Raw genomic sequence first — 20,941 nt, 5'->3', positions numbered from 1 at the left:
GACCGCAACTCTTGGAACCTCTCCCTGTTAGGCAGTCCATCCTCTGCCTCCCACAAAGGCTAATTCTCTTTCACCAATCTCTGAGGAAATCTCTCTTAGACAATAAGGAGTATTGAGATTAACTCCCTCTTCTTAGTGACTTCTTTTCAGATCCTCAACAAGTCTCAGGAATTACTCTTGGACCTCAAGACAAGATCTCCCTTGTCCTTAAGGCCTGGGCACTTTGATCTTGGCCCTCAGCCACCCTCCAAGGACAGGAGATAGGACTCTGTCCTTGGAGAAGCAGGCACACCAGTACCCCTCTCTTCAAAGAGATATTCCACCAAACATGACCTTTCCCCTTGGAAGAACATACCTGAAGACCCGGAACCCCAAGGACTCAGGCGGTTTGTTAAACCCATGACACCTCCCACTGGAGAGTGTCAGACCTTCTCTTCCACTCCTTCTCTATTCTGACCTTAGCCTCAGGTCTCTGAGGCTTGCTAGTAAGGGACAGTTTTGGGACCCCTCTCTTATACAAGTATAATGCATTACATTGCAGAACCTAGAATGATGCAAAGTTCCATTAGGTGGATTATTATATGTAGTCAGTTTTTCTAAACATTGAACATTTTTAGTAGTGTGAGATGATGTCATAGGGATTCACTGTGGTGATGTTGGTCATGTAATGAGTACATCTGTTCCTGGTTTGTTTTAGCCTCATTTCAAACTGGAAACATTTCACAGACAATTGTGGTAAAAGGTACACCACAGAATGTAGCACTGAAGAAAACGCAATGGTTACCATTCAAATATCTGATCTCTATTAATGTGTGTTCTGTTATTTGTCACTATTAATTAGAATGTAATTTGTACAGTACTGGCCAGGGGGTGGGGCAGGGGTGTGGAAACCTGGGATGCATTATTGATAAAACTGGAAGAGGGGGAGGGGAATTCTAGCCTACGTCACAGGTAGGACAATTTTTAAAGTGATTTATGCAGGCAAAAACCTTTTACTTGAGACCGTCAGCTGTCTGAAAACTGCCCTTCCTGAATGCTGGTAAAAGTTGGTTCTTCCACAAGGCACAAACTTTGTAGCCATGGTGAGAAGAGATGTTCGGGGGGGGGGGGGGGGGGGGCTGGATTTAGGCCAGTGGAGGAAAAGTCCATGTGTGGAGGACCTTTTCCACTCTACACATATGCTCTGCTACCAGAGTCTGTCTGCAAAAAAATCAGGTGAAAATGCTGCAACACCTTTTTGTCCACAGCAAGTTTCAAAGCAAACGGTAGGCGGAACTTTTGTTTTGAAAACTGGTGCTAAGCTTGTGAATATAAAGTATCCGCGGTCTTTATCCCAACCCAAAAAAGTTGGAGCATCGCCCCCATAACTGTAGACCAAGGTTATCCGTGATGGCGTTTTTTGATGAAGTAATAGTGCCTTTTCATTTCCTTCCGTCCCCTCTCAAATGCTGGCAATCTGTCCTTCGTTCAGCATCCAGTCAACCATTTCTCTCCTCATTCCAGGTTTTGACAGGAAGCTGATTTGTACGTCCTGGAGGGGATGGCTTGCAGACATCTTTTTGTGAGAGCTGCCCATGCCGATTTGAAGGCAGAGTACAGTGAAGCCTTTGCTGAATGATACACACGCTGACCTTTACTTTGGATAAAGCTAGAATCTAAAATGCATTGGGACAGGTTGGCAGAGGAGGAGGCTGTGAATGGCTCAGGAGGAACAGTCTTTGTGTCACTTATTCTGAGAGATGAGCTAAGTGTAGCCCCTAGGGTCTGAAGCAAAACCATTTTTATGCTTTTTTTTTTTATTATTGTTATTCTTAATGTGGATTTTTTCAGTCAGTGGAAAAACATGTCATGATCTGACTTCTAGGTCATCCACCTCCAGCGGCTTAGCCTTTTGCTGTTTCTACTGACCCACTCAGGCACCAATTCACAAAAGGCTTTTTTTTTTCCCATTCTGTGTCAACGGGAAAAGATCTTGATCAATCAGACCCTCAGTCGGTTACCAGTGAAATGCAAGAGCCATGTAGAAAATCTAAGTCATTGGTTTTATTGCTCAAACCATTTTTCAAATCTCTTTCCATGTGGCTGAATCTGAATGATCTATTATTTCAGAATTTCTTCCTCAGCTCTTTGGGAAGGATATTTATGCATAGTAAGGAGCTTTATGTAATGTATCTTTAATTTTCTAAATATTTCTTTTTGTATTCTTTACTTGCTGCTTGAAAAATATTTGGATAGCATATCATGTCTGTGGAAAAGAGTATGTTTTATGTGAATTACATTAATGTGTTTATTAAAACTTCACATCAAAAAAGACCAGATCCCCAGAAAGTAGACATTATGGAAGGAATTTTAGAACTGCCCGCATTGGCGCAAAGTCTGCTGGTACTTTTTACCTGCGGACTTTATACTAATTTTTAAAAGGAAATTATGTAAGTGCAATATCCCCATCTCTGCCTCCCTCCCCAACTGTGGATAAAAGTACATGCATAGAGGCCTGCTGTGCTAGTCACCCTGACCACTTTTTTTGGCAATAGATTCTACAGCTTGATTGCGCGCTGAGCGTAAAAGTACTTTCTACAACTTGTTTTTAATCTGCTAGTTCTTAGTTTCCTGGAGTGTCCCCTTGTTTGGAAATTTGAAAGGGTAAATAACCATTTATATTTTGTAAACTTAATATACCACTTTTCCATATAAATTTATCCAAAAGCGGTTTACTATTAAAACAAGATGAAATAAAACATTTGGTTATAATTATAATAAACTAAGCATAAAATACCTAAAACAAACATAAAAATGATCAATAAAAATAAAATAGTACATAATAAGTACTAAACACAACGCAGACTAATTTCAAATGCTGACTATCAAAATAATCAGAAACAGGCTAGATACGAGACCAAAGTATGAAACAAAAAAACAGAAAATTTATTGATAGTTAAAAGCATGTGTAAAAAGCAGGTCTTGCCTTTCCAGAATTTAAAATAATTAGGCTTCTGCTTTAAATATAAAGGTAGTTTATTTCAAAACAAGAAGATATATAAGAAAAAAAGGAGTGATGAGTGGTCTTCAACCTGATCATGGTGAGTGAAGGTGCTCTGAGAATTCGAGATGTGAAGAACCAAGCCACCCAGATGGGAAGTATTACGTTAGCTGATCAGACGGTAACTAGGTGATTCTCTTTGAAGACATTTAAAGACTATAATCAGAATTTTAAAATGCATGTAAATGGGACTGACAACCAGTGTAGATCCTTTTATTTACCCATTCCACCTCACTCGTGATTTTATAAACTTCATCATCATTTATTTATGATCACATGTTTCCACTGTGAGAGTTCAAAGCATGTGACATGGAACTGAATTGCAATGAACAGGAACTAATCTACATGGAACAGGAGCTGATCTACAAAGAACAGGATTTACAGCGGGTGTAACAAGTAAAAGTAAACAATTAACAGGTTACGATATACAGATCAATAACCAAACTTAGGGAAGAAGTTTATATTATACAGTTCAAAATCCGATAGAAATGCAGAGTGGGAAGGTTCCTGGATTATATGGATTCTGATGGCAGGGGTAAGGGAACAGTGCTTTCTTCAGGAGTTTGAGGTGGTGGCAGCAAGCCGTAAACTTTTATAAACCATCAGATTTCCTGAATGTGAGCAGATCAGGGGCCAGTCTGATTTCACATGGAAATGAGATCCAGAGAGTGGGGGCTGAGCCTGTAAAAGTTCTTATCCTGGTAGTTGCGAGTTTGTTTCTAGGGGCTGGCACAACAAGGCATGCTTGGGGTAGTGTGTGTAGTGGGCGAATGGGTGTGTAGCGGGAGAGGCAGTTGTACAGATAGGCAGGTGCTACGCCTTTGAATGCCTTGAATGTGAGGACCAGGGTTTTGAACTCTACCCAGTAATGTGCAGAGAGCCAGTGTAGAGATCTGAGGAGGGGGGTGATGTGGTCATATTTTCTGACCTTTATTACAGTTCAAGCAGCTGCGGTTAGAATGAGCTGTAGGCAGTGGTCCAGTTTCTTGAGTAATTTGATGTATAGAGCATTGCTAAAGCCCAGGCAGGAGATAACACAGGTCTGGATCACTGTTGCAAATGCATGATCATTGAAGAAGGGAGGAAGGTGGTGCTGGGTGTAACTGGAAGAAGGTAGCTTTGGTTACTGATTGAATTTGAGTGTCAGTCGTGAGTTTGAAGTCCAGGAGAAAACCCAAGCTTCTAACCTGGTGAGCGAAGGGAGAAAAGTCCCATCTAGAGTCACCCTTGAATGGATGGAGGTGTGATCCTGTTTCCCAATCCACAGGACTTCTGTTTTTTGGGGGGGTTTGTTTGTTTATTGTGGAACAGCTAGTTTGAGACTTTCTCTAGGCCAGATTTGAATTCAGAAATTGCCCGATAGGGATCGGGGCCTGGGGGCATAATAGCTGGATGTCATCAGCATACGTGTGGAAGAGAATGTTGGCGTCCTTGAGTAGATTATAGAGTAGGGTAATATATATGTTAAAGAGGGTAGGGGAGAGGATGGAGCACTGAGGGACTCCGTACTGGAGAAGGTGGGGGTGTGAGGATACTTGCCCCGAAGAGATGGTCTGGTTGCTTAGCCTATAAAAGTTCTTTTCCTGGTGGTTGTGAGTTTGTTTTTCTGTCATATCCCCTCTCTGTCTTTTTTCCTCCAAGCTAAATATCCCTAACATGTTTAGCCTTTCTTCCTATAGTTTATTTATTTTATTTAAAATTATTTATATACCGTTTTTATACTCAATAGTAGTCAGAACAGTTTACATAATTAAAACATACATAATAAAAACATGAGACATAATACCAAAATTAAAAGTGAAATAAGAATTATAATTAAAATTAAAACACAAATAATAACAAATCAATGGAAAAAAGAGGAAAGAAAGTCTAGAGTTAAGGGTAATTAATGGGAGTTCGGTTTCCATTCTCTTTATCATTTATTTGTATTGCCCTTCTCTAATCTTTTTGACCACTCCCACACTGAGCTGAAGAGCTAAATGTATTGTCCACAAGGACTCCAAGGCCATTTTCTTGTGTGGTGGTTCCCAATACAGAACCCAGAAATATGTACATTTGTTGGGATTATTTTCCATAAATTTATCAGTTTGCACTTTTTCCATATTAAATTTCATCTGCCATCCAGACACATAGTCTCCTAATCTCACTAGGTCCTTCTGCAATTTCTCAAAATCCACTGCTGTTCTTGCAACTTTGAATAAGAACATGAGTGGCATGCTAGTTCACACTAAAGATCCATTGAGTCCAGCTCAAAACGTAGGTCCATTTTCTTGTTGCTCACTCTGACAGATCATGGGATTCCCAGAGTCGCCTGTTTAATAACTGTTTATCAACTTCTCCCCCAGGAATTTAGTCAAAGCCTTTTTAAACCCAGCTAAACTAACTGCCTTTACCACATCCTTTGGCAATGAATTCCAGAGCTTAATTGTGCATTGTGTGAAAAACACTTTCTCCAATTTGTTTTAAATGTGCTACCTGTTAGTTTCAAGGAGTGCCCCCTAGTCCCCTCTCAATCGTCTCTTCTCCAAGCTGAAGAGCACTAACCTGTTTGGCCTTTCTTCATAAGGGAGCCATTTCATCCTGTTTCTTTGTCAGATCATTTATGAATATGTTATGCAGCACAGGTCCCAGTGCAGATCCTTGAGGCACTTCACTAATGACCCTTCTCTATTTGGAAAACTGACCATTTAGTCCTATTCTGTGTCCCGCCTTTTAAGTAGTTACCAGTCCACAGTAGGACACTGCCTCCTATGACATGACTTTTTAATTTCATCTTCAAAAAATGTAACAGATAGGTAAAGCACAAATTCTCTTTGCTAAAACCTTGATGACTCTTCCCCTTTGTCATGAATATCTAAATGGCCATTAGTTTTCATTTTAAGAAAAGCTTCTATCATTTTGCTTGGCACCAATGTCACCCCTAGAGCCCTTTCTAAAAATTGATGGTACTTTGGCCAGGGTCCAGTCGGCAGGAACTATGACTCTTTTAAATGGTATGATATAGATTACTAGTAACAGATCTGCAATTTCATGTTTATGTTCTCAAAATGGCAGGACTGTTTCATAGTAATCTAAAGGTAGGCCTGCTATTCATTTGCCTAGATTTAGGACCCTAAGGGAATCATTTACTAAACTACAGTATTTTCCCCAGAGGGAAAAATGCCACAGGATTCACTAACCTGCATTATCAAGTTCTGTAGGTTTGTGAATCACACACCCACAATGTTTTTCTCAGTGGCAAAAAAAACCCCGCCATTAAAAATACTGGAGCATGGCAGTAGTACAAGATTGCTGCTCCAAATTCCGGGAACAACATCTTTTAAAGTGCTCGAGTGGCCCCAGACTCCCCCTCCCCTTTCTTTGTGTAAAACTAACTATAGGGGGGTTCTAATAGACCCCTATAGTCTAATAGACTATAGGTCTATAGGAGGCCCCCCCCAAGCTGGCCAAAAGTTCTGATTGGGTCCAATGGGGGTCCCGGAGCGGAGGCACGGAGAAACACGTGACGTCCACGTCACTCCGACGTGACGCCGACGTCACGTGCTCCTCGCAAAGGAAAACAACGATGGCTTCCTGACTCCCCGCTGGACCACCAGGGAGTTTTGGTAAGTCTTGGGGGGGTCAGGAGGGTGGGGGTTTAAGTGTTTATTTAGGTTCAACGTATTCAACGTAGCTATGTTGAATACGTTGAAAATGTGATGCGTTGCGCATCATCACTTTTTTTAAGTTAAAAAAAATAATAAGTTGTGTTTTACATATGCGTTCAAAACGAATGCACACTAGAACGCTGCCTCCAGAGCATCCCCAGCCAGCCCAGGGAGCAGAAGTTCTGACTTGAGAAACCAGAAGTTTCTGTAATGCTGAGGTTGAATTGTCACCTAGATTGTATATCCTATTGAGTTTTTAAATGTTATTTTAGTAGCTTGTGACTACGAGCTGCACATTGTATTAATTGGGATGTATACAAGTTACTAAACTGAATGCTGCTTAATATTAAATAAGTTGAATTTCTTCAGTTTACTCGTCAGACTGTGTTTTTGTTTTTTACTTGGTTTATTTTCTGTGCAGCAAAACAGAGCAGTAGGTATTGATTAGTGATTACTGCAATCAAATTATAATCAGGAATGCACATTTCTGCTACAGTAGAGGACATGAGCATTATAAGTTTTCATAATGCTTGAATTATTACTGTTTTGTTAATTTTACTGTATATGCTTGAAGTTCTTTATAAAAATCTGAAATAGTCTTTTGTTCCTTTCCACCAGCATGTCAATTAATGCACAAAAGCTTAAAAAGGCTTTGGTTTTGTTTTTTTTTAAACTGTTCTACCATAACTTACTCCTCAGTATTCTTTAGTTTTCCAGTTCTCTCTGTACGTTAATTTGTTTGCAACATGCCTTGTGGTTTCAATTGAATCTCCTATTAGTGAGCCATCAGCTTTTTGTTGTTATAGCAACTAATCGGCTGGACCTGGCAAAATCTGAGAGAGCTACAACTGCAGAGGCAAAGGGCAGACATTTAACTAACCTGTTTTTCTTCATATTTTAATTTTGATTCTTTTCTTTTTTTGGAAGGGATAGGCTGTTGTAATCTAATTCGCAAAGTGTTGCTTGGATACACATTTTTAGTCAGAGAGGCTGTATGATTAAATGTAGTGTGTTATTTTGCATACTGACAGAACATAACCACTGTATATAATCTTATAGCATGCCTCATACCCTTGTTTCTTTTTTCATTATCTATTGCTTCTTTGACAGAGGTATTTTATTTTACTGTTTTGTGGCAATCTAGTCATTGTTCAAATGTTTATGGGCAGAAAACCTTAAGCACTGAACTGCTTTGAGATTGTGGTTTTCTAGACAGAGAGCAACAACATTTGTTCAATTAATCAAACTCTACTGCATTCTCCACCATCCCTGTTCTCCATGATTGTCCAAGCTTTCTTGTAACCTTCTTTGGCCAAATAATTTACAGCTCCATGTAGATCTACTTCCAGTATTATTTCTTGACCAGTCATTATAAAAAGATGCATGGAATAAGTTGGCAGATGACTCAGTCCATCTGGTCTGCTATTTTCCCTTCCTACTTCAATATCAGAGGCCCTACTTTATCTTAGTTTTGCCTTCATTTCCTCAAAACTAATGATTCTCTGTATTTGCCCTACGATTCTTGAATTCTTATATGATTTTTGCCTCCGTCTCCATGCCATTCCACGCATCCACTATCCAGTCTGTAAGGATATGTTTTATTATATTATTCCTGAATCTTGAATCTTCCCTGCCAACCGTTCTTATATTATGACTTCTTGTTGATTTCTACTAAAAGTTTTGTTACAGTTTGTGAATATAAACATAAGAACATGCCATACTGGGTCAGACCAAGGGTCCATCAAGTCCAGCATCCTGTTTCCAACAGTGGCCAATCCAGGCCATAAAAACCTGGCAAGTACCCAAAAACTAAGTCTATTCCATGTTACCGTTGCTAGTAATAGCAGTGGCTATTTTCTAAGTCAACTTAATTAATAGCAGGTAATGGACTTCTCCTCCAAGAACTTATCCAATACTTTTTTAATCACAGCTATACTAACTGCACTAACCACATCCTCTGGCAACAAATTCCAGAGTTTAATTGTGCGTTGAGTAAAAAAGAACTTTCTCTGATTAGTTTTAAATGCGCCACATGCTAACTTCATGGAGTGCCCCCTAGTCTTTCTATTATCCGAAAGAGTAAGTAACCGATTCACATCTACCCGTTCTAGACCTCTCATGATTTTAAACACCTCTATCATATCCCCCCTCAGCCGTCTCTTCTCCAAGCTGAAAAGTCCTAACCTCTTTAGTCTTTCCTCATAGGGGAGCTGTTCCATTCCCCTTATCATTTTGGTAGCCCTTCTCTGTACCTTCTCCATCGCAATTATATCTTTTTTGAGATACGGCGACCAGAATTGTACACAGTATTCAAGGTGCGGTCTCACCATGGAGCGATACAGAGGCATTATGACATTTTCCATTTTATTCACCATTCCCTTCCTAATAATTCCCAACATTCTGTTTGCTTTTTTGACTGCTGCAGCACACTGAACCGACGATTTCAATGTGTTATCCACTATGACGCCTAGATCTCTTTCTTGGGTTGTAGCACCTAATATGGAACCTAACATTATGTAACTATAGCATGGGTTATTTTTCCCTATATGCATCACTTTGCACTTATCCACATTAAATTTCATCTGCCATTTTGATGCCCAATTTTCCAGTCTTACAAGGTTTTCCTGCAATTTATCACAATCTGCTTGTGATTTAACTACTCTCTGAACAATTTTGTGCTTTTCTTTTACCTTCTGAAGTGCTTTTCTTATACCTTCTGAAGTACTTGAATATCTCAGTCTTGAATATCTCAATCTTATCTCTGCTGTCCCTCCAGTCCACTAGGGCACACATATCTAAGTCCTTAAGTCTTGCCTTAAAAGCCTTGGGATGCAGATTATATGTGAGGACCTCCTTGATTCAGACTATATTCCTCTGGAGATGCAACCTGCAGAATTTAACTTGTTGTGCTACGAGAAGTATTGGACTCAACCGTTCCTCACAAAAGCTGTGATTGATATTTGAGCAACATTTTCAACCCTGGATAACTGAGGGATCAGGAGTCATTAGAACATAAGACCATAAGAAAATGCCATACTGGGTCAGACCAAAGGTCCATCAAGCCCAGCATCCTGTTTCCAACAGTGGCCAATCCAGGCCATAAGAACCTGGCAAGTACCCAAAAACTAAGTCTATTCCATGTTACCATTGCTAATGGCAGTGGCTATTCTCTAAGTGAACTTAATAGCAGGTAATGGACTTCTCCTCCAAGAACTTATCCAATCCTTTTTTAAACACCGCTATACTAACTGCACTAACCACATCATCTGGCAACAAATTCCAGAGTTTAATTGTGCATTTGTGTCTATTTTCCCCTTCCGTATCTATGGAAAAATTACTTGATGAACCAGGCCTTACATTTGGAACTAAATCTTGGCCAAGTTTTTTTTGCTTAGTATCACCGATTAGTAGCTATAGGACACAATAGATAGCCCATTGTGTCAACATTCCAGCATACGTCTGTATAAAGCAACAAACATTTACTAAGCATTTTTCCCATAGACACAGAATGGGAGAAAAATCTTCATATATCAGGCCCATAGGGATTTATTTTTCAACCCATGACATGCATTTACATTTATTTATTTATTTATTTAACATTTTTATATACCGAAGTTCTAGTAACAATGTTACTAATCACTTCGGTTTACATATAACATTGGAGTGACTTAACATGTGTGACTTACATAGAACAGGAAAATGAACTTGGAGAAAAAAATTGAAATAAATAATATTAAAACAACAATAAATCACAGCAATCTTATAGACAGGCGATTAGAATGAATCAATCATGAATAAAGTATTTGAAAAATTGACAAGAGGGATTAGAAAATTAATTCTAGAATTATTGAACAAAGTGGTATGATATGAAATTGTCCAGGAGGGGGGAGTTGTGAAGACAACTCAGTCGTAGGCTTGAGTGAAAAGCCAAGTTTTAAGTTTTTTTTTAAATGTGATGGGGCATTGTTCAAGCCTGAGATCTGATGGTAGAGAGTTCCAGTGGATCGGACCTGCAGTGGAGAGGGCTCTTTTGTTTGACGAAATTTTGAGTGGAGGGGTTTTTAGAGAGCCTTTTTGCGCTGATCTCAATGGACGGGAGGAAGAATGTAGCTGGAATGGGATCCTGAGGTCTAGGTATGAGGCTTTGTAAATAGATTTATGAATGGATGAGAGGGTTTTGTAGATGATTCTATATTTTATAGGGAGCCAATGGAGATTTTTTAAAATTGGAGTTATGTGGTCCCATTTTTTTGCTTTACATGTGTTATTTACTGTGGCTGCCATTGTTTGCAGTGGGGCCTGATCCTGAACAATGCATGGTAACACACACATTAAGGAGGTAATTTTCAAAAGGATTTACACCTGTAAAATGGCTTTTGAGAATTGCTACTTTTATGCTCATAACTCCTTTGAAAATTCACTCCACAGAGATGAACTTTCAAAAGATTTTATGCTCATAAATGAGCTTTTGAAAATTGGTGCATTATATGCTACAATATATGAATGTAACTCCTTTGAAAATTCACTCCTATGGGTTTATAAATAGATCCCATAAAGTGGAAAATAGATAAAACTAATATGAAATCCTAGCTACTATTACTACTAATACTACTATTTATCATTTCTAAAGTGCTCCTAGACATACGTAAGGCTGTACTGGTGCACACAAGAGATTATTCCCTGCTTCATGGAGAATTGCAGTCTATTCAAGAAAAAACATGGCAAACAAGAGTCTACGGAAAGTGTATTTAATAACTTAAGAAGTGCCAAGCTGGATTCAAGTCATGGGCCATTGAACCCATCATCCTATCTTTGACAGTAGCCAATCTGGATCCCTAGGAAATTATCGAGCAGAACCATTTCTTGTTGCCCATTCCCAGGGCAACAAGTCCCTTTCCAATTGTTTTTAGTCTTTTCTTCCAGGATCTTGTCCAAACCCTTTTTAAACTCAGCTATGCTAGATGCCTTGTCCACATCCTCTGGCAACAAATTCCACAACTTGATTGTGTGTTGACTGAAAAACAAATATTTTCTCCAGTTTATCTTATATCTGCTACCCATTGGTTTCACAGAGTGTCCTGTAATCCTTATACTATCTGAAAGGGTAGAGCACAATCAAGCTATGAGTCTGTTGCCAGAGGACATGGTCAAGGCAATTAACGTAGTGGGGTTTTATAAGAGGATCGGATAAGTTACTGAAGGAAAAGTCCATAAACAGTTATTAGCCAGGTAGACATGAGAAAGCCAGCACTTATCCCTGAGAGTGAGATAACAAGAACTAGATCAACTATTGGGGATCTTCCGGGTACATGAGAACCGGTAGTTGGATATGTAAAAACACGAACACAGTATGATAGGGGGCAAGTGGAACAGGAGCCAAAGGGAGCATGACCAGAAAAACCAGCACTGGAATTGTTTATCTCATATAGCTCAGAGGAAACGAGAACATCCCTGAGATTGCGTCCCCAGGTAAAAGCAAAGCGTGGTGGAGCCCAGAACATCGGGTGGGGTGAGAGCATGCTCCACTATTTACCAATTTTGGAGCGTGCTCTCACCCCACCCGGTGTTCCGGGATCCACCACGCTTTGCTTTTACCTGGGGACACAATCTCAGGGATGTTCTCGTTTTCTCTGAGCTACATGAAATAATTCCAGTGCTGGACAAGGGCACAGATAAGAGCAACTTGCCGATGAATGGAATTCACAAGGAAGGGCATAGGGAGGGAGAAGAGAAGAGAAGATTGAATGGACCATTTGGGTCTTTGGTCTGCCATCATTTACTATGTTACTTTAGATAGGTAACAAGGAGGTGCAGAGGGGAATGTATTTGTAGGATAAACTTATAGATTTCCAAAAACTGCTATTTCAAACACTTCAGGCCATGATTTACAAAAGGAATTTCATACAAGTGACGCTATAAAACCTGAGCATCCAAACTCATGGAACGTTGTAATGGAATAGTGTGTTCAACTTCAGATAACCTGTTAACTAGCAGTAACACTTTGTAAAGCAATTTGGAACGGGACTTGGAGATATTGTTAAATGTAAAGGTACAAAATATTGTATGCCAATGCAGTTTCAAAAAATATTTTAATGACATATTAAGTTTGGACTGAATTTTTGGCTTTTTTTTTTTTTTTGCAGGTAGTGCAGCTATTTCTGTTCTGTTCCTCAAAGAAACATTACGAGCTTCTGATATAGTGGGTAAGTGACCATTTAACAATATCTCTAGCAGATAATTTTTCAGTGTTAACAACCATCGGTCCCCATGGATACCAATCAGCTTGGGTTTTTAGGATATCCCTAATGAATATGCATGAGCTTAGATTTGCATGCACACTGCTTCAGTTGTATGCAAACGTAAAATTGCCCCTCCCTCTTAGCTCTTAGCGTGGGTAAAGGAAAGCCCATTGTTTCACAGTGTGCATATTTTAGCCACAGTAAAAAGTGAATGGGGTTAGGTCTGGAGAGGAAAAATCTGCACAGGGTTTTTGTTCCTTATTTATTTATTTGTTTGTTTATTTATTTGTTGATTGATTTTATATGCCATCGTTTGGTAAAAAAAAAAACACATCACAACGGTTTACATTGTTCTAAGATTAAAACACAGTATCCATGAAAAGTAAAATAAAGAGTAAAAAATAAAGAAGATAAATAAAATTGTTACATAAAAGACAAAGGGCATAAAAGGTAGTAAATACATCAATAAAATAAAACGTGGTAAAAATGTAAAGTACAAGTGTTATAACTCAGCAATATTTAATAAGGTACTAAGAACATACTAAAACATAAGGTCAGATAAATAATAAAATAATAAAATTAAAATGGGAGTGCAATGCATAAGGAGCTGCATAGATTATGTAGTGTACTGATATGCCTTCATAAAAAGCCAGGTTTTAAGTTCCTTTCTGAATGTGTTTAGATTTGCTTGTAGACACAATTCAACAGGGAGCGAATTCCATATTTTGGGGCCTGCCAATGATATTGTTCGTTCTCCTACTTGACATAAGTGTGCAGATTGAAGAGATGGAATGCTTAGTAAGCCTTTATTTGTGGAGCGCAAATTGCGCCCTGGGGCATGAAGTCTAATGGCTGTATTTAGCCAATCTGATTGTTCCGAGTGAATAATTTTATGTAAGATGCATAGTATTTTGTAATCAATGCAAATTGTTATAGGTAACTAATGTAAGGATATTAATATAGGGGTTATATGGTCCTGCTTCTTTGTTCCTGTTAGAATTCTCGCTACTGAGTTTTGTAGGATCTGTAATGGTCGTATAGTGGATAAAGGAAGGCCAAGTAAGAGTGTGTTACAGTAATCTATGTTGGCAAAAATCAAAAGTTGTAATATTGTTCTAAAATCAGAGAAATTAAGAAATGGCTTTAGACATTTCAGAATTAAAGATGGCAAAAAGTCAAGCGGAAGAGAGGATTGCCAAGGAGGTAAAGAGAGGTGACAAAACATTTTTCAGATACATCAATGAAAAGAGAAAAGTTCAAAGTGGTATAGTGAAATTGAAAGGTGGAAAGGATCAATGTGTGGAGAGAGATGAAGAAATGGCTGAAATATTAAACGAATACTTCAGTTCTGTGTTCACTAAAGAGGACCCTGGAGAAGGACCGTCGCTACTTAACAAGAAACTGGATGGGAGTGGAGTAGATGTAACTCCATTTACAGTAGAAAATGTATGGAAAGAGCTGGAGAAACTGAAAGTGGACAAAGCCTTGGGGCCTGATGAAGTTCATCCCAGGATACTGAGGGAGCTCAGAGATGTGCTGGCGGGTCCGCTGTGTGACCTGTTCAATAGATCTCTAGAAATGGGAGTGGTGCTGAGCGATTGGAGAAGAGCGGTGGTGGTCCCGCTTCACAAGAGTGGGAACAGAGAAGAGGCTGGTAACTACAGACCAGTTAGCCTCACTTCGGTGGTGGAAAAAGTAATGGAGTCACTGTTGAAAGAGAGAATAGTGAACTATCTACAGTCGGGAGAATTGCTGGACCAGAGGCAGCATGGATTCACCAGGGGACGATCCTGTCAGACAAATCTGATTGACTTTTTTGACTGGGTAACCAAGGAATTGGATCAAGGAAGAGCACTCGATGTCATCTACTTGGATTTCAGCAAAGCTTTTGATACAGTCCCGCACAGGAGACTGGTGAATAAAATGAGAAGCTTAGGAGTGAGTGCTGAGGTGGTGGCCTGGATTGCAAACTGGTTGATGGACAGAAGACAATGTGTGATGGTAAATGGAACTCTCTCTGAAGAGAGAGCAGTTTTAAATGGTGTACCGCAAGGATCGGTGTTGGGACCGGTCCTGTTCAATATCTTTGTGAGCGACATTGCGGACGGGATAGAAGGTAAAGTTTGTCTTTTTGCGGATGATACTAAGATCTGCAACAGAGTGGACATGCCGGAAGGAGTGGAGAGAATGAGACGTGATTTAAGGAAGCTGGAAGAGTGGTCGAAGATATGGCAGCTGAGATTCAATGCCAAGAAGTGCAGAGTCATGCATATGGGGAGTGGAAATCCGAATGAACTGTATTGAATGGGGGGAGAAAGGCTGATGTGCACGGAGCAGGAGAGAGACCTTGGGGTGATAGTGTCTAATGATCTGAAGTCGGCGAAACAATGTGACAAGGCGATAGCTAAAGCCAGAAGAATGCTGGACTGCATAGAGAGAAGAATATCGAGTAAGAAAAGGGAAGTAATTATCCCCTTGTACTGGTCCTTGGTGAGGCCTCAACCTGGAGTACTGTGTTCAGTTCTGGAGACCATATCTCCAAAGAGACAGAGACAAGATGGAGGTGGTCCAGAGAAGGGCGACCAAAAAGGTGGATGGTCTTCATCGAATGACTTATGAGGAGAGATTGAAGAATCTAAATATGTATACCCTGGAGGAAAGGAGGAGCAGAGGTGATATGATACAGACTTTGAGATACTTGAAAGGTTTTAATGATCCGAAGACAACGACAAACCTTTTCCGTCAGAAAAAAATCAGCAGAACCAGGGGTCACGAATGAAAGCTCCAGGGAGGAAGACTCAGAACCAATGTCAGGAAGTATTTTTTCACGGAAAGGGTGGTGGATACCTGGAATGCCCTTCCAGAGGAAGTTGTGAAGACCAGAACTGTGAAGGACTTCAAAGGGGCGTGGGATAAACACTGTGGATCTATAAAGTCTAGAGGATGTGAATGAAGAGTGGGTGGCTCGCGGGAATGACGGCTACTATCTGGAGAATACCCTTATTCAATAAACATACACATGGTTAATGCGACTCCAACATTGCTCTAAGACTCCAACATTGCTCTAAGCTTCAACGGCAAGAGGAAATGTGGAAATAAGGATTTGCATTCACAGAAATGTGGGGAGTAGCTTGCTTGTTACAGCGGTTACTACCCCAAACCAAATAAGCCTGATACTTCACTTTCAATGTATCCAGCATAGCTCTCTGCTTCAACGGCAGGGGAGAAGACTGATAATTCACGCATATCCAGCATAGCTCTCTGCTTCAACGGCAGAGGAGAAAAACTGATACTTCACGCATATCCAGCATAGCTCTCTGCTTCAACGGCAGGGGAGAAAGATTGATACTTCACTTTCAATGCATATCCAGCATAGCTCTCTGCTTCAGCAGGGGAGAGACTGATACTTCACTTTCAATGCATATCCAGCATAGCTCTCTGCTTCAACGGCAGGGGGAATGAAGAAAAGTGGATCTATATACAGACAACAACCAACAAGGACTGAATTACATAGTCTGGGTAAACAAATAAGCATGGGTGTAGCTTGCTTATTGCGGCGGTTACTACCCCTAACTAAGCTAGATATTTCACTTAGATGCAGTTCCAACACTGCTCTCTACATTAATGGTGGGGGTGGAAGGGAAATAGAACCAAAAGGTTACTAAGAACCAAGAGTAACAGATAAGTATGAAAAAAAAAATAAAAGTGCAAAACTTGCTGGGCAGACTGGATGGGCCGTTTGGTCTTCTTCTGCTGTCATTTCTAATTTTCTATGTAAACGTTTGTGAAGTCCGTCTTTGATTTTAGTGGAGATATGTTTTTTGGAGTGGAGGAGTAGCCTAGTGGTTACAGCAGCGGGCTATGAACCAGGAGACCAGCGTTCAAATCCTGCTGCCACTCCTGATGACCTTGGGCAAGTCACTTTTCCCTCCATTGCCTCAGGTACAAAATTAGATTGTAAGCCCTCTGGGTATAGGGAAATACCTACAGTACCTGAATATAACTGCTGAAAAAAAGTGCAAAAAGTGGAATATAGATAGCTAGGTTAATTTCAGTTGATTGAAATTCTAGTTTAAGGGGGGGGGGGGAATCACAAGTCCAGATTTCCTATCTGACATCAGTATTTTAATTTTATTGATGTTCAAAATAAGTTTCATATGGGTTAGAAGTTGCTTAATGATTGATAAATACATAGCAGCTGTTTGGAAAGTGTCGGACTGGAATGAGGATCTGTATATCATCGGCGTAGATATAGTGGGATAGACCAAGGCCAGCAAGTAGATGACAAAGAGGAGAGAGATGAGCCCTGTGGAACGTCTGCATCAAGATTAATTTTATCTGAAATAGAGTTATGTTTTACTTTGAAAAGAACCGGTTGGATAGATATGAAGGAAACCAGTGGAGCGTTATATCTAAGAGTCCAATTTCAGCTAGCCTTTCAAGGAGGATAGTATGATTAACTGTATCGAATGCAGCAGATACGTCGAGTAAGATTAAAAGATAGCATAGTCCACTATCGGATCCTCTTAGTACAGTGTCATTTAGGGCAAGTAAAAGTGTCTCGGTATTACAGTGTTTCCTAAAACCAAACTGCGGTGGGTATAATTTATTATGTTGTCTAAATGATCGGTAAGTTGTTTTTGTACTTCTTTTTCTAACAGTTTTGCTATAAACATAAGTTTGAGATAGGCCAGTATTGTTAAGTATGGAGGGATCAAGATTAGTTTTTTTAAAGTATTGGTTTAATTACTGCTGTTCTTAAGATGTCTGGGAACTGGCCTTCGGAAAGTGATAAGTTTATTATCTCAGCAATAGGATAGGAAGTTGTATCCCTAATTAGTTTTAGGGTATGTATTGGCATACTGTCTAGTAGGTGTTGTATCAGACACTGTATCCCAAGAGCAGATGTTAGTTCAAATTTAGACCATTTTGTTAATTCTTTGGTAGTCATGTTAATGGACTGGAGGTTCTGATTGGTATTTCCTGTAGTCAAACTCGGTATCTTGTCTTTGAAAATGTATGCAGTCTCATTGCATCTTTTTTCAGGAGCAGATACATTTTCTTCGGGAGCATATCTGGTTAGTTTCTGGACTATGGAGAATAAAGTTCTTGGATTATGACAATATTTATGGATTTTATTGCAAAGGAGGCGAGTGCAAAAGCATCTGCATTCCCCCCGCCAAATCACATTTCCAGAGGAAATTCTGTGGAGAATTTCCCTTTGAAAATCCACTTGCAGGCCTGTGGGTACAAAGGTCTCTTTTAGAGGGTAATTTTCAAAGGTATTTACACATGTAACGGAGTGCGCTCCTACGAAAATGGCCGATAGGTGGGTTTACCCGCAGTGAGTGGAGGAAATCCTGGGGTCGGGAATGGGGAGGGATTTACACTGAGGCGCTCACTTCTGCATTTTCAAAAGTACGCACGTGAATTTTCTCCAACAAATCGGCACGCAAATTTGCATGGGTAAATGTGGGAGGTGTTGTTGTGGAGGGCTAATTTTCAAAGGGAAAGTATGCGTATACTATCTCTTTGAAAATTAGAGGAGCTTACGGCTTATGACTTGAAATTTATGTGGGCTGTTACAAAATTGCCCCATTCTTGTTTTAAGACATGCGGCATTAAGAAGACAGCCATTTCTGTCCTTTACCCCTTTGCAAGTTTGATATTCCCAGGGCTGATCTTGGGAGGGTGCGGAAAGGGCCACCGTCCTGGTCCCTACACTGCCAAGGTAGCCTAATCCCAAACACTATGGGGTTGATTTTAAGCCTCACGTGCACGCGTCAATCTGTGCGTGGCTCCCGGGGCGTCGCCAAGCATATTTATAAAATACGATATCTGTGCGCACATGTGCACCCGATTTTATAATCGACGTGTGAATGTGGGCGGGGGAATTTTTCAGTTATGCGCGCGCGAAACAATCAGCCTTTTTCCCAGTTTCCTCCCAGTCTGCTCCAATGAAGGATTGGACTGGACGTGAACTTCCCTAACCCTATCTATCCTTCCCTCTTCCCCTCTCCTCCCTGACCCCTAAACTGAACCTATCTATCCCCAATTTTTTTTTTTTTTTAAATACTTATGCTCCTCTGGAGCAGACGTAAACTCTGCGTGCTGGCCAGCTGCCGGCGCGCACTTCCCCGGGACAGCATCTGATATTCCCCATGGACTACATGAGGAATTATTAGTACGACTTCGACTTCTCATTTCTCTAGCTCTGCTAGGTATTTACAGTGCTTGTAGAGATACACCTCTTACAAACCTACATAGTAATGTTTGGCAGATAAAGGACTTGATTTTTATGAAACTTATGTGGAAGCCGCATAGAAATTTTGATCTGCAGTATGCAAGCTTTTAAATAAATAATACTAAATAAATAAATAAAAAACCCAAGTGGACCATCCAATCTGCCCAACAAGTTATTTTTTATTTATAGTAGTAACTGCTGCACCATGCAGGTTATTCCATTTAACAATGGTTATCCCGTTTCTTCATTTCCATACTCTAGCCATTAGGGATCCCCTGGAGGTAATTTTTAAATGGACTTGCACGTATAAAACTAGGTTCTAATGGTTGCATTTTCAAAGGATTTATGCATGTAAATTTAATTACTATCATAGGAATTTTCCAAAGGCCCTTTATGTGCGTAAAGTGTACATACCTGAATAAATCCTAAGGACAATTCAATGGTATAATTGTAGCAATTTTCAAAGCCCACTTACACGGATAAATTTACATGTGTAAAACCCATTTTAAGTGTGTAAATTCTTTTTAAAATCAGGTCCTATGTGCATAAATGGACTTTTGAAAATTGCTACTTTTATGCAAGTAACTCCTTTGAAGATTCACTCCAAAGGACTGAATTTTCAAAAGGTTTTACATATGTAAATGGGCTTTTGAAAATTGCTTTGATATATGCTGATTTGATGGTAACTTTGAAACAGGCACGCGGGTGCACATTTGCGCATGTGGGTCAGCCATTTTATAACTTGCGTTTCATATAGGTGCACATGTTGTAAAATAGCCTGGCTAAGTGCCCATGTGCACCTAATTTTATGTGGACATGCGCAAATCCCACTTCTACCGCTTAAGTCAGGGGATTTTAAAAGGAGCGAGTGCCCACGCCATTCCCAGTTTACCAATTCACCCAGCAGTTTGCCCAGTAACAGCTAAGTCCTCTAAACCCGCCTGGTTGATAGCCTACATTCCCCCCAGTTACCCAGACCCTTTAACCCCTCAGAAATAGACGATCCTTTTATTTTATGACCTGCATGTCATCCATAGTAAAAGTAAAGTTACGCAGCGGGGGACCTCAGTGCACACCGAGGCGTAAACGTTTTTGAGATGTGCGTGCAGTGGCATCTACGCGCATACCTGGGTGCCAGCCCAGTTCTTAACCCATCCCCTAATTGATGTGCGCGCGCCAAGCTTTTAAAATCCACCTTTTTATGTGCATAACTCCTTTGAAAATTCACTCCTTTGTGTTATCCCATGTCTTATTGAATTCTATTACCATTCTTCTCCAGCACCCTTTCATGAAAAAATTATCCTGATGTTGTTCCTGAGTCTACCATTGGAGTTTCATATCATCACCCCCCTAGTTCTACAGTTTCCTTTTCACTGGAAAAGATTTGATTCTTGCTCATCATTAATACCTTTCAGGTATTTAAAAGTCTGTATAATATCTCCTCTTGCTTCCTGATTGTCCTTCTGCGTGGAATTCTAGCCTAGTAAAGAGCCATAGATTGTTATACAGAATCTTTTATTTTTCAGAAAGGTAGAAAAGGTTATGATGATTCTGGACTGATTTTTCTTTATATTTGTTCATTTTGACTTACAGCACACACAGTTGTAACAATGTTCTTCTAATCAATAATTTTACACAGTCCATTGCAGAGTGATGACATCTTTTTAATTGTAGAAATCTATACCACCATTTCCTCCCTCTTTGTGATTTTGCTTACTGCAGTTGCTTCTTTCTCTTTCTTCCAGCACAGTTGTAGAGCCTTCATGAGCCT

At 39.9% G+C, this 20,941-nt stretch overlaps 1 protein-coding gene across 1 annotated transcript in view; it reads left to right on the top strand.

Moving 5' to 3' along the window:
- NIPAL2 (NIPA like domain containing 2) overlaps positions 1-20,941 on the top strand; it is a 143,875-nt gene that overhangs the window by 58,631 nt on the left and 64,303 nt on the right. The window contains exon 4 of the mRNA XM_029591776.1: positions 12,831-12,890. Coding sequence (XP_029447636.1) covers positions 12,831-12,890 — 60 coding nt within the window. The remainder of the gene's footprint in view (positions 1-12,830; positions 12,891-20,941) is intronic.

This window comes from Rhinatrema bivittatum, chromosome 2 (assembly GCF_901001135.1).
Source record: "Rhinatrema bivittatum chromosome 2, aRhiBiv1.1, whole genome shotgun sequence".
Lineage (NCBI taxonomy): Eukaryota > Metazoa > Chordata > Amphibia > Gymnophiona > Rhinatrematidae > Rhinatrema > Rhinatrema bivittatum.
The sequence above is the reverse complement of the archived record's forward strand: the minus strand, read 5'-3'. Positions and strand labels throughout refer to the sequence as shown.